The sequence below is a fragment of the Pan troglodytes genome, chromosome 5, assembly GCF_028858775.2.
Source record: "Pan troglodytes isolate AG18354 chromosome 5, NHGRI_mPanTro3-v2.0_pri, whole genome shotgun sequence".
In the NCBI taxonomy this organism is placed as follows: Eukaryota; Metazoa; Chordata; class Mammalia; order Primates; family Hominidae; genus Pan; species Pan troglodytes.
This window is the reverse complement of record NC_072403.2, coordinates 100,924,964-100,944,681: the sequence shown is the minus strand read 5'-3', so window position 1 is coordinate 100,944,681 and position 19,718 is coordinate 100,924,964. Positions and strand designations below refer to the sequence as shown.

Sequence of the window (19,718 nt, the reverse complement as noted above, 5' to 3'; positions counted from 1 at the left end):
GTCCACTTATTCATCATGGTATTGGAAGTACTATCTAGAGCAGCCAGGCAAGAGAAAGAAAGAAAAGGCACCCAAATTGGAAAAAAAGTCAAACTGTCCCTCATTGCTGATGATATAATTTTAAATCTAGAAAAACTTAATGATTCCACCAGAAAACTCTGAGATCTGATGAGAAATTCAGTAAACGATACAGAATCAACATACAGGCTGGACAGTGGGTCACACCTTTGACCCCAAAGTGCTTTGGGAGGCTAAGGTGGGAGGTTTGCTTTAGGCTAAGAGTTCAAGAACAGACTGGACCCCAAAGTGAGACCCCCATCTCTACAAAATATTTTTTAAAAATGTAAAAGTTATCCAGGCACAATGGTGTGTTCTTCTAGTTCCACCTACACAGGAGGCTGAAGTGGGAGGATCACTTGAGCCCAGGTGTTCCAGGCAGTGGTGAGCCATGATTGAGCCACTGCACTTCAACCTGGGCAAAAGAATGAGACCCTGTCTTTGAAAGAAATACACAAAAAAAGAAATCAACATACAAAAATCAGTAGTGTTTCTGTATGCTGATACTGAACTAGCTGAGAAAGAAATCAAGAAGGCAATCCCATTTATAATAGCTACAAAAATAGTAAAATACTCAGGAATAAATTTAACCAAGGAAGTGAAAGATCTCTGCAAGGAAAACTAGAACAGTGATGAAAGGAATTGAATGGAACACAAACAAATAGAAAGACCTCCATGCCCATGGATTGGAATAATTAATATTGTTAAAATGACCATACTTTCCAAAGCAATCTGCATATTCAGTGCAATCCCTATAAAATACCAATGACATTTTTTATAGAAATAGAAAAAACTCCTAACTTTTTAATTTTATTAAAAAAACCTTTTTTTAAAGCTGGGTTCACTGTGTTGCCTAGGCTGGTCTTGAACTCCTGAGCTCAAGCAGTTCTCCCACCTTGGCCTCCCAATGTGCTAGGATTACATGCATGAGACACTGCACCCCACCTGAATCCTAACATTTTTATGGAACCTGAAATGAGCCTGAATAACCAAAGCAATCTTGAGCAAAAGGAACAAAGCTGTGGGCATCACACTACTTTACAGTGTATTACAAGGCTATAGTAACCAAAACAGCATGGCATTGGTGTAAAAACAGACTAATGGAACAGAATAGAGAATCCAGAAATAAATGCATGCATTTACAGCCAACTGATTTAGACAAAGGCACCAAGAACATACATTGGGGACAGGACACTCTTTAATAAATGGTGCTGGGAAAATTGGATATCCATATACAGAAGAATAAAACTGGACCTTTATCTCTCACCATATACAAAATCAAATCAAGATGGATTAAAGACTTTAAATGTAAGACCTGAAAGCATAAAACAGTAGTTTTGAGATGAAAACATAGGGAAAACACCGTAGGACATTGGTTCAGTAACAATTTTATGGCTAAGACCTCAAAAACACAACTCAAACAACAATAGACAAATGGGATGATATGAAACCGGAAAGCTTCTGGGCTGGGTACAGTGGCTTACACCTGTAATCCCAGCACTTTGGGAGGCCAAGGTGGGAGGATTGCTTGAGGCCAGGAATTGGAGAACAGCCTGTGCAACAGAGTGAGACCTTATTTCTTGGTGGCACATACCTGTGGTCCCAGCTCCTTGGGAGGCTGAGGCAGGATGACTGCTTGAGCCCAGTAGGTCAAGGCTGCAGTGATTCATATTCACACCACTGTACTCCAGCCTGGGCAACGAGTGAGACTCTGTTTCAAAAAATAAAATAAAAAAGCTTCTGCACAGCAAAGGAAACAACAGAGTGAAATAACAACCTACTGAATAGGAGAATATATTTGCAAACTATTCTTCTGAGGGATTAGTATCCAGAATATACAAAGAACTGGAAACAACAGGAAAAAAATCCCATTAAAAAGTGGGCAAAGATGTGAATAGACATTTCTCAAAAGAGGACATACAAATGGCCAACAGATATATGAAAAAATGCTGAAAAAAAGCTCAACATTACTAATCATCAGGAAGATGCAAATCCAAACCACAATGAAATATCATCTTGCACCAGTTAGAATGGCTATTTATGACTAGGTACCGTGGCTCATGTCTGTAATCCTAGCACTTTGGGAAGCTGAGATGGATGGGAGGATTACTTGAGGCCAGGAGTTTGAGACCAGCCTTGATAACATAACGAGACACCATCTTTAAAAAAATTCAAAAAATTAGCCAGGCATGAGGTATGTGCCTGCCATCTTACCTACTCAGGAGACTGAGGTGGAGGGATCCCTTAACCCCAGAAGATTGAAGTTACAGTGGTGAGCTATGATTGTGCTATTGCACTCCAGCCTGGGTGGCAGAGCAAAACCCTGTCTCTCTCTCAAAAAAACAAAACAAAACTATTATAAAGACAAAAACCAACAGATGCTGGCAAGGATGTGGAGAAAAGAGAACTCATATGCTGTTGGTTGGAACGTAAATTAGTACAGCCACCATGGAAAACAGTATGGAAATTTCTCAGAAAACTAAAAGTAGAATTGCTATACGATCTAGCAGTTTCACTACTGAGTATTTATCCAAAGGAACAGAAATAATTTTATCAAAGGGTGGATGAATGGATAAAGAAAATGTGGCATATATACACAATGGAATACTATGCAGCCATGAAGAAAAATGAAATCATCATTTTGCAGCACATGGGTGGAACTTGAGTTTATTATGTTAACCAAAATAAGCCAGACACAGAAAGACAAATTCCACATTTTCACTCCTGTGGGAGCCAAAAAAGTTGATTTCATATCTGTAGTCCTAGAACTTAGGAGGCTGAGATGAAAGGATCACTTAAACCCAAGAGTTTGAGGTTACAGTGAGCTATGATTGTGCTACTACATTCCAGCCGGGGCAACAGAGTGAGACTCTATCTCTTAAAAAAAAAAATTGATCTCATGGACTTAGAGAGTAGAATGATAGACGATAAATACCAGAGGGTGGGAAGGGTGTGTGGGCAGGAGGAGCATGGTGAAGGGAGGTTGGTTAGTGCAAACATATAGTTAGATATAATGTATAAATTCTTATTTTTGGTAGCAGGGTAAGGTGACTGTTGTTAGCAATGATGTATTGTGTATTTCCAAGTAGCTAGAAGAGAGAACTTGAAATACTCTTAACACATAGAAATGATAAATATTCAAGGTGATGGATACTCCAGATACCCTGATTTCATCATTACACATTACATGCATGTAATAAAATATCACATATACCCCATAATGCATAAAATATAGCATATCAATTAAAGAAAGTGCAGATTGTTTCTCTTGCCTTTTTTTTTCCTGTGGGGACCCAAGGGGGAAAGAGGGAGGGAGTAGAAACTCAAGGATTAAAGTGGAGAAAGGGTGGCTTTTGGAGGAAAGTTGGGGTGCTGATAGGAGAGAAAATAAAGATGAATACCAGGCAGGAAAATTTGGGGATTGAAACAACCATCAACCTATGTGGTATAAATTGTCTTCTTTTTTATATTAGAGTATATGCTTCAGAATGAGGTGGAAGATGTATGAATTTACTATTACTTTTTTTTAGCCTCAGTTTAGGTGTGCATTTCTAAGTGAGACTATCTTGCTGGCTGATTGTGATTCTAGGTTTTAAAGATTTTTCATACTGAAGGGCCCTGAATGCAAATCAACTTCTTCAGCTCAACAGAAGTAATAATGGTTTTTGTTCCAATCCAGAAAGAAAAATTGGCTATAATCTGTTGGGGGAACCAGCCCCCAATATTTCAGCTTAGGTTCTTTTCTATTTTCCCTAAATGTCGGCTGGTCTGAGAAATAAAGGGAAAGAGTACAAAAGAGAGAAATTTTAAAGCTGGGTGTCCAGGGGAGACATGTCAGCAGGTTCCGTGATGCCCCCTGAGCCGCAAAACCAGCAAGTTTTTATTAGTGATTTTCAAAGGGGAGGGAGTGTACGAATAGGGTGTGGGTCACAGGGATCACTTGCTTCATAGGGCGATAAAAGATCACAAGGCAGAAGGTCAGGGTGAGATCACAAGGTCGGGGCGAAACTAGAATTACTAATGAAGTTCCCTGTCCCACTGTGCACACGTTGTCACCGATAAACATCTTAACAGGGTTCAAGAGCAGAGAACCGGTCTGACTAGAATTTGCCAGGCTGGAATTTCCTAATGCTAGCAAGCCTGGGGGTGTGCAGGAGACTAGGGCGTGTTTCATCCCTTATCTGCAACTGCATAAGGCAGACCCTCCTAGAGCAGCCATTTTAGAGGCCTACTTCTGGGAATGCATTCTTTTCCCAGGGCTGTTAATTATTAATATTCCTTACTGGGGAAAGAATTCAGCAATATTTCTCTTACCTGTTTTTGGCAATAAGGGAAATATGGCTCTGTCCTGCCTGGCTCCCAGGCAGTTAGACCCAATGGTCATCTCCCTTGTTCCCTGAACATTGCTGTTATCCTGTTCTTTTTTTCAAGGTGCCCAGATTTCACACTGTTCAAACACACATGCTTCATGAACAATCTGTGCAGTTAACACAATCATCACAGGGTCCTGAGGCCACATACATCCTCAGCTTACGAAGATGATGGGATTAAGAGATTAAAGTAAAGACAGGCATAGGAATTTTACAATTTATGTTCTTCTGCCATGGCTTCAGCCGGTCCCTCTGTTAGGGGTCCCTGACTTCCCGCAACAATGGTTGACTTATTGAGATGGGATTAAGCCTCCAGTAATATGCATATGGCCATGTATACTGTTCTTCATTGGTTATTTAAGGAATTTATGAGAGAATTTTGACTGTACATACTTTTTTACCCTATGTGTTAGAATTTAACTGCCCAAGGTGTGATTCTTAGGCATCACATGGTACCTAAAAATCATAATGATTTTTGTCATTTTAGAAATAGACAATACGTTCACTTACTTCAAAAATCCACAAAAAAAGGTTGGTATCATGAAGTCTCCCTCTCACTTTTGCCCTCTATCTGCCTAGTCCCTCACCACATACCACACAGGTTCCACTGTTTTTAGATTTTTTAATACATCCTTTCAGAATTTCTTTATGTGTATGTAAGCAACTAAAAATACAGATTGCTGTGTTCTCCCCTGCACACTCAAGGTAGCACATTATATATGCTGGTCTGAAACTTGCATTTCCAGCTTAATAGTATACTCTGAAGATCTTCATATATTAGCACATAGAACTTCTTGTTCTTTTTTTTTTTTTTTTTACAGCTTTATAGTATTCCATTAAAGTATGTACAGGTTGAGCATCCCTCATCCAAAAATATAAAATCTGAATCTTTTTTAGCACCTACATGATGCCCAAAGGAAATGCTTATTGGAACATTACAGGTTTTGGATTTTCATATTAGGATTGCTCAACCTGTAAGTATAATGCAAATATTGAAAAATCTGAAATCTTGAACACTTCAAGTCCCAAGCATTTCAGTTTAGGGAATCTTCTTACTACTTTACTTGGATGGTTTCTTTATGGAACTGGAAAATGTGTGCTGACATTTTCTGAAATTTACCAGCATGGGGTCATTTTTACTGCTTTTGTGTGTCTTCATTGCATTTTCCCCCTTGCATTGCTTCTGCTTCCCTGTAATCTGCCCCATCTTCTCCAGACTCCTTAGCTCTTGTGTAGATGAGAAATAGGTCTGCCACTTTATGGTGAGCTCTTTCTTACCGGAAATGTATTTTTATTGGCATTTTCCTAAAATCTGCTGCTCCTGGGTCTGCTTCTCTTTTCTTCCTTTCCATATAGCTTCTGTAGTGTTCTTAATTTTTTGGCAGAACTTAGACATTTTTTATGAATGTGTGGATTTTATATGCCTTCGTTTCACAGAAAATGAAACTTTTTTTAAAACAATTTACCTTGTTTTTATATGATACTGAAAGAATAGGAGAGGAAAATTTCTTATTTAATTTTTTAATCTTTTTCCCCCCAAACACATGGTTTTTCAAGCGATCCTCTTGCCGTGGCCTCCCAAAGTGCCAAGATTACAGGCGTGAGCCACTGTGTCTGGCCAAATTTCCCATACTACCATCTTCTTAATAAGATTGTCTGTATTTTTAACCTTGTTTCTTTTCAAAAAATGTAACTTGAGGCTTCAGTATATTTTCAGAAAATAGAAGAGTTGTTAATAACAAAGAAAGGGACATATATAAAAAATATATATAATAAGATACATGTTTTATATGTATATATGTATATATGTTTATGTATATGTATATATGTATATACGTGTATGTATATGTATATATGTATATACGTGTATGTATATGTATATATGTATATACGTGTATGTATATATGTATATACGTATATGTATATATGTATATACGTATATGTATATATGTATATGTATATATGTATGTACGTATATGTATATGTATATATGTATGTACGTATATGTATATGTATGTATACGTGTATATATGTATACACGTATATGTATATATGTATATGTATACATATGTATATACATGTATATGCATATGTATACATATGCATATACATGTATATGTATATATGCATATATATTCATATACGTGTATACATATACATATGTATATATGTATACATGTATATACGTGTGTATATATATGCATATGTATACATATGTATATATGTGTATGTATATATGCATATGTATACATATGTATATATGTGTGTATGTATATATGCATATGTATACATATGTATATGTGTGTATATGTATACATATGTGTATATGTATATGTGTGTATATGTATGTATATATATACACATCATATATATGATATAAATGGATTGTCTCATCTTTTAAGCCTGGGATATAAAATGGTGTAGTCAATAGATATTAACAGAATTATTGGTGGTGGCTGCTTGGAAGGCTGGGGTGGGTGATTTGTGCCGAGAGCTTGAGTTGTGGTATACTTCAGATAGATGCCATTCCTGCTCTAGCCTCTTGTCTAATAAATCACAGGTGCAGAGGTATATGCAGCAAACACTAGAGAAAACTCTAGCATTTTCTCTTTTGCATAGACTTTTGTGATGTTGGCAGTAGAATTTGTTTTGCTTATATTCCTGTTCCTTCCTTAGTTTGGGAGTTAATTTATTTTATCAAGTGCCTGCTTAGTTTTAGTGTCTTGAATAAGACTTTGATAAGTGATACTTTTATTATCAATTGTTCAGGGGCAAAGTACATACAGAATCTCCCTCAATGTAAATGAATGAACTGTAGTATTGCCATTTAGTCTACTTATTTGGGAACAAATTAAGTTACTAGTAAATTTGCCCTTTCATTTTTTTTTTTTTTTTTTAGGTTAAAATGGGCTTGTTGGTGGACCTGACAAATACTTCAAGGTTCTATGACCGAAATGACATAGAAAAAGAAGGAATCAAATATATAAAACTTCAGTGTAAAGGGTAAGTTATATATTAAGATTCTTTAATATTGAAACCTTTCATCACAATTTGTAATCTCTTTTTTCAAAAAAACTTTTTCTATATTACTAGACATGGTGAGTGCCCTACCACTGAGAATACTGAGACCTTTATTCGTCTGTGTGAGCGGTTTAATGAAAGAAATCCACCTGAACTTATAGGTATGTTTGGCTTTACTTTGCCACTGTTGAATATTTTATTTTGCAGTTAGGTTTCTGTTTTCTTGTTTGCAAATAAGTTGATATGAAAGTTTTTTTCTGTTTTAAATAATGACCAAGTAGTGTTTATTAAAATGAGAGATTGACTTGTGAATTATGTAATAAATGTATTTTCATAATTTTTACATTTTTCAAGATAAAGCCCTGATTTCCTCTCTTCAGGTGTCCTGTTGGGAAAGTCTATCCTAAACACTACATATTTATTTTTTATACTTCTACATTTTATAATTTTACATTTTATACTATATTATTCTGAAACTTCATTCTTTTTTATTCAGGATTTCTGAGAGCAATGTATGATGATGTAATTGTAGTTAATTTTTGCTTCTATATAGTATTCCATTATACAAATACACCACAGTTTATACTCTTGTTGATGCACAATTCCTTCATCAGATTTTTATTGATTGCTACTCTATCTATACCAGGCACCAGCTCGTGGAACACATCAGTGAACAAAATAGAAAAAAACATCCTGCTCTTACAGAGCTCATATTCTAGTGTGGGCTGGAGGCTGAGGGAAGGAGGCAGGCAATAACAAATTTAATAAGTAAATTTTCATAAAATGGCAGTTACTGAAAATGACTTTTGAGTTATTTTCAGGTTTGTTGTTGTTGTTGTTTTGCTTTTATAAACAATGCTGCTAGGAGTGGTCTTCTAGAATTTTTAAGGTTTGGTTTTAAATTTAATTTTTTTTAATGAAAGAAAAATTATTTTTTGAGACAAAGTCTTGCTGTATCGCCCAGGCCGGAGTGCAGTGCTGCGATCTTGGCTCACTGCAGCCTTGAACTCCTGGGCTCAAGTGATCCTCTCTTCTCAGCTTCCTGAGTAGCTGGGATTACAGGCACACACCACTACCCCCAGCTATTTATTTTTATTTTTATTTTTTGTAGAGACAGGGTCTCACTATGTTGCCCAGGCTTGGTTTGAACTGCTGATGTCAAGTGATCCTCTTGCCACGGCCTCTCAAAGTGCTGAGATTACAGGCATGAGCCACTGTGCCTGGCCAACTTTGCTTTTCTTTTATTTCTGTTGGTATATGGTTTAAATTGAGGATGCAATGTAAAGTTTCCTTTTCTTTCTTTTTTTTTTTTTTGAGATGGAATCCCACTCTGTTGCCCAGGCTGGAGTGCAGTGGAGTGATCTCGGCTCACTGCAACCTCTCCCTCCCAGGTTCAAGCGATTCTCCCACCTCAGCCCCCTGAGTAGCTGGGATTACAGGCATGCACTACCACACCCTGCTAATTTTTGTATTTTTTTTTTTTTTGAGATGGAGTTTTGCTCTTGTTCCCCTGGCTGGAGTGCAATGGCACACTGTCAGCTCACTGCAACCTCTGCCTCCTGGGTTCAAACAATTCTCCTGCCTCAGCCTCCTGAGTAGCTGGGATTACAGGCATGTGCCACCATGCCCGGCTAATTATGTATTTTTAGTAGAGACAGGGTTTCTCCATGTTGGTCAGGATGGTCTTGAACTCCCAACCTCAGGTGATCTGCCCGCCTCAGCCTCCCAAAGTGCTGAGATTACAGGTGTGAGCCACCGTGCCGGGCTTAATTTTTGTATTTTTAGTAGAGATGGGGTTTCACCATATTGGCTGGGCTGGTCTTGGACTCCTGGCCTTGGGTGATCTGCCTGCCTACCTTGGCCTCCCAAAGTGCTGGGATTACAGGCGTGAACCACCATGCCTGCCCAATTAAATGTTTTCTACATAACCAACCATTTGTTTCAGCACAGTTTATTGAGTAGTTCTTTCTCTTCTTAGGGCTAGATGATATAAATTCATATATCTACTGTTTGAAAATATTTCCTATTCATCTCATTTTAATTTTTTGGTAATATTTTAAAACTTTTTTTCATCAAATTTTTTTGTGTCTTGTTTGATTTTAAGTAGCTAATGTTTTTCCTTATTTAGATAATTAGCGGAAAAACTAGTAGTAGGAAAATTTGGGGATATATTGAGAACGTAAGATAAAAAAGAAAACATCAGCAACTTTCCTGGAAACAAGCAATAATTAGTTAGAAAATATAATTAGAAAATAGTCCCATTAATCTTAACAATATTGGCTATCACATATTGAACATTTCCTCCCTGCTAGTCTTTGTGTAAACCATGTCACACACATTGTCTCATTTTCTTTTCATAGCAATTATATTAGGTAGATAGTATTGTTATGCCCTTAAACTGAGACTTGGAAAAGTTAAGACTGCTGAAGGGTCACTCACACAGCCAGTAAGGGCTAGAGTGTGGATTATATCCTAAGCAATCTGAGTTGCACGTTCACGCTTGAAACTACCTCTCTCTTCTATAACAGAAGTACAAAACACCAAGGAATTTTTACTAATAAATGTAGATGGTCTTTATGAAGAAAATATATTTAAATATTAAAATAAACATGAAGAAATGGAGAGACGTTACTTGTTTCCACATTAATTTCAAAGTTTTAATGTTGTTCTAACCAAAATCCCAATGAAAGTTAGGCAGAATTACTTTGAAATTAATTTGTAAAATCCCCACCTCTATTAAGTCACTGAATATTACTGAGCACAGAAAAAAATAGTTTGGCAAATCAGACATGCAAGTTATGAGCAAGAAAAATTTGAAAAACAAGAGTAATGAGGAGATTTTTCTTTCCAGTCATTAAATCATATGGTAAAGCAATGGAACTGATAGCACTAGTTCCTGGTGGTAAAGGAGATGTTTTTAAATTAGAGAGGAAAGGTGTGATTTTTCAGCAAATGGTGTTCCATTAGTCAACCACATAATAAGTGAATTTTAGGTGTATTAAATATTTTTAAAAGGACCAAAAAGAATATAGGAGAAAATAGTAAATATTTATTTAATTCTGGAGTAAACAAAGAAGGATATTCCATGTATATCACCAAAGACAGAAGCCATAAATGAGTATTTTTCTTTTAAGAGTGCTCCTGGACTGCCTGCATCAGAACCACTTGAAGATACTTGTTAGAAATGTATGTTTTAGGGCCTATCCTGGACCTACGTAATCAAAATGTCTAAGGATGAATGTTAGGAATCCAGATTTTTTTTTAAGAGACAGGGTCTTGCTATGTTGCCCACTTGGAGTGCAGTGTCTATTTATAGGCATGATTATAGCACACTACAGCCTCGAACTCCTGTCCTCAATTGATCCTCCTGCCTTGGCCTCCTGAGTTGCTGGGACTACGTGCACCACTGCACTTTTGCCAGGAATCTAGATTTTCAAAAGAAAAGTATTAGGTGGCTTTTATGCAGACTTAAATTTGAGAACTGCTGTCAGAATTTAAAGTATGATGGCTATTAATGATGATAGTAACAGGTAGTTGTTGTTTTTTTTTTTTTTTTATGAGGTAAGGTCTTGCCGTATTGCCCAGGCTAGAGTGCAGTGGTGTGACTTCGGCTCACTGCAACCTCTGTCTGCAGGGCTCAAGTGATCCTCCCACCTCAGCCTCCCGAGTAGCTGGGACCATAGGCGTGCGCACCACCACACCCTGCTAATTTTTGTATTTTTTGTAGAGACACTGTTTCACCATGTTGCCTAGGCTGGTCTTGAACTCCTGGGTTCAAGTGATCTACCCACCTTGGCCTCCCAAAGTGCTGGGATTACAGGCGTGAACCCTTATTTATTAATAAGCTAGTATTAATAAATGCTTATTATTTGTTCAATGGACTTGGGGAACTATAGATAAGGAAAGTGAGTCTCAGAGAAGTTAAGTACTTCGCCCATGGTCATGCATCTAATAAGTAGTTGAGCCAGGTTTTTTCTTTTTTTTTCTTGTCACTGCTATACTGACAAGGATAAGCCAGGTTTTTAATCCAGTTTCTGGCTTTAAAGTTGAAATCTGTAATTAGTTGCTGTAATTAGTTTCTAGTTGGCCACATAAAAGTGAAAAATTTTTGTCTTAAAAAAAAACACAACAGGTGGGTATAGTGGCTCACCGTTGTTATCTCAGCACTTTGGGAGGCCAAGATGGGAGGATCACTTGAAGCCAGGGGTTTGAGACCATCCTGAGTAACAAAGTGAGACCCTGTCTCTGTAAATAAAAAAATTAGCCAAGTGCAGCAGTGTACTCCTGTAGTCCCAGCTACTTAAGAGGCTGAAGTGGGAGGACTGCTTGAGCCCAGGAGTTTGAGGCTATAGCGAGGTATGATCACACCTGCACTCCAGCTCGGGCAATAGAGTGAGAATCTGTCTCTAAAAAAAAAAAAAAATTGGAGAGGAGAATGTTTGAGGGCAAAGAAAAAAATAAAACATAAAACAACAACAACAAAAGACACAACAGAAGGGAGGCAAAAAGATGTTGGACAAATTGGGGTCTGGCTTGGTGGCACATGCCTGTAATCCCAGCTACTTGAGAGGCTGAGGCAGAAGGATTGCTTGAGCCCAGGAGTTTGACACTGGTCTGGGCAACATAGCAAGAATTCTGTCTCAAAAAAAGATTTTGACAAATTTGGAAAAATATCTGAAGCATATGTGACATAAAAAGTTAATAATCTTATTTATGAAGATATCTTATACACCAGTAAGTGAAAGAGGCATTCCTTAATAGAAAATTATGGAAAACAATGAAAGAGCAATTTACAGAATATGAAATACAAGAAACCAAGAAACATGAAAAAAATTTTTCTCACTTGCTAATGAGATACAAATTAAAGTACATGCTGGTAGCTGCACTCCACATCAGATTGGCAAAGATTAAAAAAATTATATTTCTGAGAGCTCCTAGGGGACTTTGCCCTGCATTACCTGGGAGTGGTGTCAGTTCAGTTCTGGGTTGAACAAGGCCCTTGCACATGGCATGTTGGGGGACCAGCCTAAAGTTCTTGTCACCTTCTCATGCGAAGCCAGCCAGCACTATCCTGGGTGGAGCCCCCCAGCATTGAGGTGGCCCTTGGCCACCCCTCCTCAGGGCCTCCAGGATAACTTGAGTACCCCTCCCAGTGGCTTCCCCTTCCCCTCCCCGGGGCTGCCAGGGGCACGTTGCTCTGTGCCATGGACTGAAACCAGCTCCTGGTGACAGAATGACCTGTTTGTTGGAAATGCCTTGTTGCCAGAGAAAGGAATCTTGGAACAAAACTATTTTGTTTAATTGTGAACTGGCCATAGAACACCTGTTTTTTTTAAATCAACTTATTAAGTTGGAGCACTATAATAGCTCTTGCTGATTTAGCTATGATATGTTTGTTAAACACATAATGCTATGTTTTATGAGGAAAAGGGATCGTAAGGAAGAGTAATGTTGCACCTGACATTAGGGGGGTAAAAGTGGCCTTGTGTTTGTGTCTGTTTCTACACAGAGCCTTTGGGTTTTGTTCTCTTCGTCAGGTAAATGTTTGTTGCATACCCTGCTGCACAGAGAACCTCCCTGCGTCTGTTTCTCTGTTCCTCTGTGGCTGACTCAATAAACTTTTCCTTCTTGGAAAAAAAAATTATAATGTCTGTTAGTGTCAAGGCTTGGATAAAATGGGTGCATTCATACATTTTTGAGTGTTAATTGATATAGTCTCTACAGAGGGCTATGTGGAGAGAGAACATGGTGGTATTTCTCAGGATCCTTAAAAGTGTTTCTCTTGACTCATCAAGACTACGAACTTATTTTAAGGAAGTAGTCAGAGATGGACATAAAGAGTTATGTGAAAGGAATTTCACCACAACTTCCCTTGGTAACAAAAAAAAAACAACCTGGAAACAACAATCATCAATGGTCAGTAAAATCATTAAGTAAAATACAAAATGGAAAACTTTATAACAGAAGAAATGAGCAGCCACCACTTGAACCCACTTATCTTAGTACCACTAAAAGTGGGACAGCCAAACATTATGTGCTTGCTGATGTGGTATGAAAGAAAATACACAGTACCATCTATAAAATATTCTTACCTAAAGTCTTAAAAGTGAATCTAATTATGTCTCTGGATTTAACTGTCAATTTACAAGACATATGGGAGATAAGAGAACAAGCTAATTGAAACCATGAGGATGCAATCAGATAAATCCAGAATGTGGAACATTTCATAGAACAGTGGCTAGGCTTTTCCATCATATTGATTGCATTTAAAAGAGGGAATCAGGGACACTTGAGATACCTAACAAAAAATGCAGTTTGTAGGTATTGTTGGATCCTGATTTGAAACATTAACTTTATCCCAGTACTTTGGGAGGCCGAGGCGGGTGGATCACGAGGTCAGGAGATCAAGACCATCCTGACTAACATGGTGAAACCCTGTTTCTAATAAAAAAATACAAAAAAATTAGCTGGGCGTGGTGGCGGACGCCTGTAGTCCCAGCTACTCGGGAGGCTGAGGCAGGAGAATAGCGTGAACCCGGGAGGTGGAGCTTGCAGTGAGCCGAGATTGCGCCACTGCACTCCAGCCTGGGCGACAGAGCGAGACTCCATCTCAAAAAAAAAAAATTTTTTTTTAAGGTAATTGAGGAAATCTAAAAACAAACTAGGTTCTAGATGACGTTAAGGAATTTATAACTCTTCTTTTGGTATAATTATTGCATGGTAATCATATGAAACCCAGAGTCCTTATTAGAGATGTGTATTGAAACATTTTTAGTGACATGACATATCTGTGACTTGCTCTAAAATGTAGTTTAAGGTCATTAAAATGCTAATTACTCTGATTTGATCTTTATACATTGTAGACATGTATTGAAATATCACACTCTACCCCATAAATATGTATTTATGTATTTATAATACAGTTATTATGTATAAATTAAAAATAATAGTAAGAGCTGGGCCCAGTGGCACATGCCTGTAGTCCCAGCTACTTGGGAGCTAAGGTGGAAAGACTGCTTGAGCCTGGGAGTTGAAGTCCAGCCTGGACAACATAGCCAGACCTGGTCTCTAAAAAATTATTTAATATAATAATGATAAAGGCAAAAAAAAAATTAATGTGGTTGTTCCTCAGACTCCTCAGGGGATTGGTTCTAGGATCCCCCTCAGATACCAAAATCCTCTGATGCTCAGTGCTCAAGTGCCTTGTATAAAATGGCATAGTATTTGCATATGACCTATGAACATCCTGCCGTTTTCTTTGAATCACCTCTAGGTATTACTTATAATACCTAATACAATGTAAGTTCTATGTGAACAGTTACTATATTGTATTTTTAAATTTGTATTATTTTTTACTGTATTTTTTATTGAGTTTTTTCCCAAATATTTTTAATACAGATATAGGAAGGCCAATTTACTCCAAAAATATTATTAAGGGTGGAGGATGAAAAAAAATCAGCAAAATGATAATTACCAAAGACGGATGGATGAGGTTTCATTTTTCTATTCTCACTACTTTGGGTATGTCTGCAAATTTCCATAATAAAAAAAAATTTGAGAGTACTGCCCCAGAGAAGCTAACAGTATGGTAAAAATTGAAAACATCTGGTTCTAAGGGTTTCAGATAAGGGACTATGAAGCTGTAGTTACTGCTAAGGATTAGAAAAGGTTTCAAGCTTCTGTGTGTTTCAAGAACTTTATATTTCCATGAAGCCTACAGCATTAGCCCACAGCCTCACCAATTATCAACTGATAACTGAATCAATTGTCAACTGTAATTGATAAATTAACAATTATATCAGCTAATTCAAAGATTACTTTTTTTTTTTTTAAAGACCAGGTCTCACTATGTCACCCAGGCTGGGATTTTTTTTAAAACCAAGACAGCTTTGAAAAGAAACCTGAGTCTAACCTTTGCCACATCACAAATGTTTACTACTGGTCACAAATATTGATCAGCAAGAGTTTGTGCAAGGCTGATAAAAATTCCTTTTCTGAAACTAAAAATAAATGAAAGTACTATAAAAGCAGGACAGTATTTTCAGATCCTAAGACTACTTAAGCTTGATTCTTTAGTGCTTTTTATTTAAAAAGGTGTTATCAGCAATCAGTTCTGAGACTAGTTTCTGTTATTGTCTCTACAGTAATACTATAAGAAATAACTGGCAATACATCCTGTGCTCCAAAATTTGGCAGGCCCAAAGCAAATGTTTCCACTTCAATCCACATGAACAGAATCACTGCCGGGAATATAAAACAAAATATATATATATCACTAGGTTCTATAAATTTTATAACCTGTAAACACTCAAAACAATTAGAATTTTTTCTTATCAGTTCTTCTAAGAATACAACTGCACAATTTATAACAAGGATGAATTTGTTTTCCTAAACCTGGAGTATGAATCTTTCTAAAATCATGACATCTAATGCCAGAGGTTAAAATTGCTTGACTGCCCTCCTTTGAATTCATTAAGCATATTTAATGTTTACCCCTATAATGGCTTCTCTCAAATGAGAAAACACTTCTGTGAGTTGTTTTTACTTATTCAGATAAAGGCCTCAGTATTACCTTAAGCTGTGTAGGTTCTAGTCATATACCTCAATATATGTGTATGTATGTGTGACTGTTATATATATTCATGTAAATGTATGAATATATATACACACATCCTTAACATATTTCATGTATATCTCATAATATTGTTCTGTTAAATAATAGCTGCATACTGTACCATATAAATAACCTGCTTTTTTCAAAACAAAAAATACAGTATAGTAACTGTTCACATAGCACTTACATTGCATTAGGTATTATAAGTAATACCTAGAGGTGATTCAAAGAAAATGGCAGGATGTTCATAGGTCATATGCAAATACTATGCTATTTTATACAAGGCACTTGAGCACTGAGCATCGGAGGATTTTGGTATCTGAGGGGGATCCCAGAACCAATCCCCTGAGGAGTCTGAGGAACAACTGCATTAATTTTTTTTGCCTTTATTGTATTATATTAAATAATTTTTTAGAGACCAGGTCTGGCTATGTTGTTCAGGCTGGACTTCAACTTCATCCCACAAATTGTAACAATTAAAATTGTCTCTAGACATTACAAAATGTCCCCTGGGGGGCAAAATCTTCCCCAGTTGAGAACTACTGAATCCTCGGTGCAGTGGCTCACGCCTGTAATCCCAGCACTTTGGGAGGCCGAGGCGGGTGGATCACCTGAGGTCAGAGTTTGAGACCAGCCTGACCACCATGGTGAAATCCTGTCTCTACTAAAAATACAAAATTAGCCAGGCGTGGTGGCGCATGCCTGTAATCCCAGGTATTCAGGAGGCTGAGGTAGAGGTTGTAGTGAGCCGAGATTGCTCCATTGCACTCCAGCCTGGGCAAAAAGAACAAAACTCCGTCTCAAAAAAAAAAAAAAAAAAAAAGAACTACTGACCTAATTAGACTGATCAGATAATTAGGATTTTTAGCATTAAAAAATTTAGCTAGTGAGATAGAAATAAAATTGTGGGCCAGGTGTGGCGGCTCATGCCTACAATCCCAGAAGACCAAGGCCGAGGATCTCTTGAGCCCAGGAGTTCAAGACCAGCCTTGGCAACATAGAGAGACCCTGTCTATACCCGCCCCCCCACCCTCCAAAATAGTGTATGTTGAGATCAGGCTTTATTTAAAAAGATACATTGTCACCAGCCCCTTTATAAACTGCCCCAACATGTATAGCTATAGCTAATCTCTCTGTCTATTTGTTGGGGAGTTTCTTTTCCTAGTTTGATTGTAAATGCCATATACATTTATTTCATTACATTAGCTTGCCTAGAAAAATTTGAATAGAAGTTGCCTTGAAATAGTTAATTGTGAGCTAATATTTAGTTAAAAACTGTGGCTTACTTACCACTAGATGGACCCATTCTCATGATGAAGAAAACTGAAAATTGCTTTAAACAAAAACTGAAGACGTATCTAAGCTTGTAGTATATCTAATTAATGGATTTTTAAATATCAAATACATAATCTCCCACATTTTTCTATAGTGGTTTGTTTTGATGGTTTTGTAACTTTATAACCCTATCTATAAATGTTTTGATGTATAACAACCATTAGACTAGGACTTTTTGTATTTGCATATAAAAAATATTAAAAGGAAAATGGTACTTTCCTAGATTACATATCTTCACATGTCATATTAGCTAATTGGCAATTATTATTACATTTCCTATTCATAAAAATATTTAATCTTGCAAGAGTAAAAATTGGATACAAAAACAGTAGCTTAGGTGAGAAACATCGAAAGTTGAAATATTTGTTGCTTGAATTGGTCTGAAATAGAAGATAGTAAGGAAATTTACATGTTGGGTTAAGATACATGAATACAAAAATGTGTTTATAGTGCACATCTTTGTATGGCTTTTTTGAAGCACTTTTTCTAACAAAGCAATGGAGATAATGGAATTTATAGATTTTCTTGGTCATAGCTATTTATTTCTAAGTGATGTCTTCAGTTCAAGGCTGATCTCTTTGTTTTTTATTTTCTTCTTTCAGAAACTTAATTTCACTTATATCGTTTCTATTATTGTCAAGCTTTGTGGTTTAACTAGGTTCTTGTCCTGAGCCTGTAAACATACCTAAACTTGTTAAATAATCCCCTCCCGCTGAAAAAAACCCCGTACCCTTCTTTCTGTTTTGCATTCCCTCTTCCCTTTCTCAGCTGACTTTTTAAAAGAATCTATACTTGAATCCATTTATTCCTATCCACTTTGTTGCAGTCTGGAGTCCTCCCTCAGCACTGTTTTTTGTTTGTTTGCTTTTTAAGACTGTGTCTCACTCAGTCATCCAGGCTGGAGTGCAGTGGTGCAATCATAGCTCACTGCATCCTCGACCTCCTGGTCTCAAGCAATCCTCCCACCTCAACCTCCTGAGTAGCTGGTACTACAGGCACTTGCCACCATGCCTGGCTATTTTTTAAATTTTATTTTTTGTAGAGACAGGGTCATACTGTGTTGTCCAGGCTGGTCTTGAACTCCTGGCCTCAAGTGATATTCCCGCCTCGGCCTCCTAAAGTGCAGGGATTACAGGCATGAGCCACTGCACCTGGCTAGCACTCTTAATCAAATAGTGATTTTCCATTCTAATCATTATGTGACATCTAAGCACTCATAACTTAGAAAATTTCCTTTACTTGGCATACATGACCCTGTGTTTTTGTTCTTTGAAGCCCATCATGGTTCATTCTCAGTCTTTTTTTTGAGATGGTGTCTCGCTCTGTCGCCCAGGCTAGAGTGCAGTGGCATGATCTCAGCTCACTGCGATCTCTGCCTCCTGGGCTCACGCGATTCTCCTGCCGCAGCCTCCCAAGTAGCTGGGATTACAGGCAACCGCCACCAACCCCAGTTAATTTTTCTATTTTTAGTAGAGATGAGGTTTCTCCATGTTGGCCAGGCTGATTTTGAACTCCTGGCCTTAAGTGATCCGCCACCCTCAGCCTCCCAAAGTGCTGGGGATTACAGGCCAGAGCTATAATCAGCCGTGGGAGTGGTTTTTCTAAACTCTGATAATTTTATTGCCATGCTTAAAATTCTTTACTATATCTCCATTGCCTTTATAATCTTCAGTATGTTTCACAGGTTTTTTTAGGATTTTGACCCTTTCATTTTCTCCAACTGCATTTGGCATTTCTTACCACAGCTCATATTCTAGCCATTCTGATTTATTTATAGTTTGCCATATGTGCTTTTTTGATTAATATATTTACATTTGCACAGATTGTTCCTACTGTCTGCAGTTCCATTGTATAAATATACTTTTTTATTGAGAGTTGTTCAATGACTAAGGTTTTTATTCTAAATATTAATGGTCATTTTATTATACCAGGAATGTAGAAATTGGTGATTTGGCTCAATTGATAGTTGTTTTCAAAAAAATTTTAAAAGTAGCATGTTTTGTGGTGGGCAGGCCTATGCAAACCTATTCTCAAAGTCCAAGGAAGCAAAGAAACCAAAGAAAGAGACTGACAAATCCGGTTTCTTAGAAAGATATATTTAATAGGGACTTAAAAAGAAACCAATCCTGCTTGTCAGGTGGCAGTGAGATAAGATGGTGGATCCCCACCATTACTCCCAAGGCCAGGGCTTATAAACCTCAGGAAACAGGTGATTCAGAAGGGTTAAGTAGAACAAGTAAGTACAATCACATCAAGGTTGTTTTTACCTTTGGTCAGGATTTATAGTTAGGACATGCTCTTACACAAAGAACAGTAGATAA

General features: G+C 37.3%; 1 protein-coding gene across 5 annotated transcripts in view; it reads left to right on the top strand.

Moving 5' to 3' along the window:
- The window catches only part of RNGTT (RNA guanylyltransferase and 5'-phosphatase), a 361,923-nt gene that overhangs the window by 24,807 nt on the left and 317,398 nt on the right, over window positions 1–19,718 (top strand). For all 5 annotated transcript variants that reach the window (XR_010157739.1, XM_518633.7, XM_003311379.6 and 2 more), the window contains exons 3-4: window positions 7,327–7,430; window positions 7,521–7,609. Coding sequence is in view for 4 of the 5 variants with exons in the window: in XM_518633.7 (XP_518633.3) it covers window positions 7,327–7,430; window positions 7,521–7,609 (193 nt within the window). In the remaining variant the exon portion in view is untranslated. The remainder of the gene's footprint in view (window positions 1–7,326; window positions 7,431–7,520; window positions 7,610–19,718) is intronic.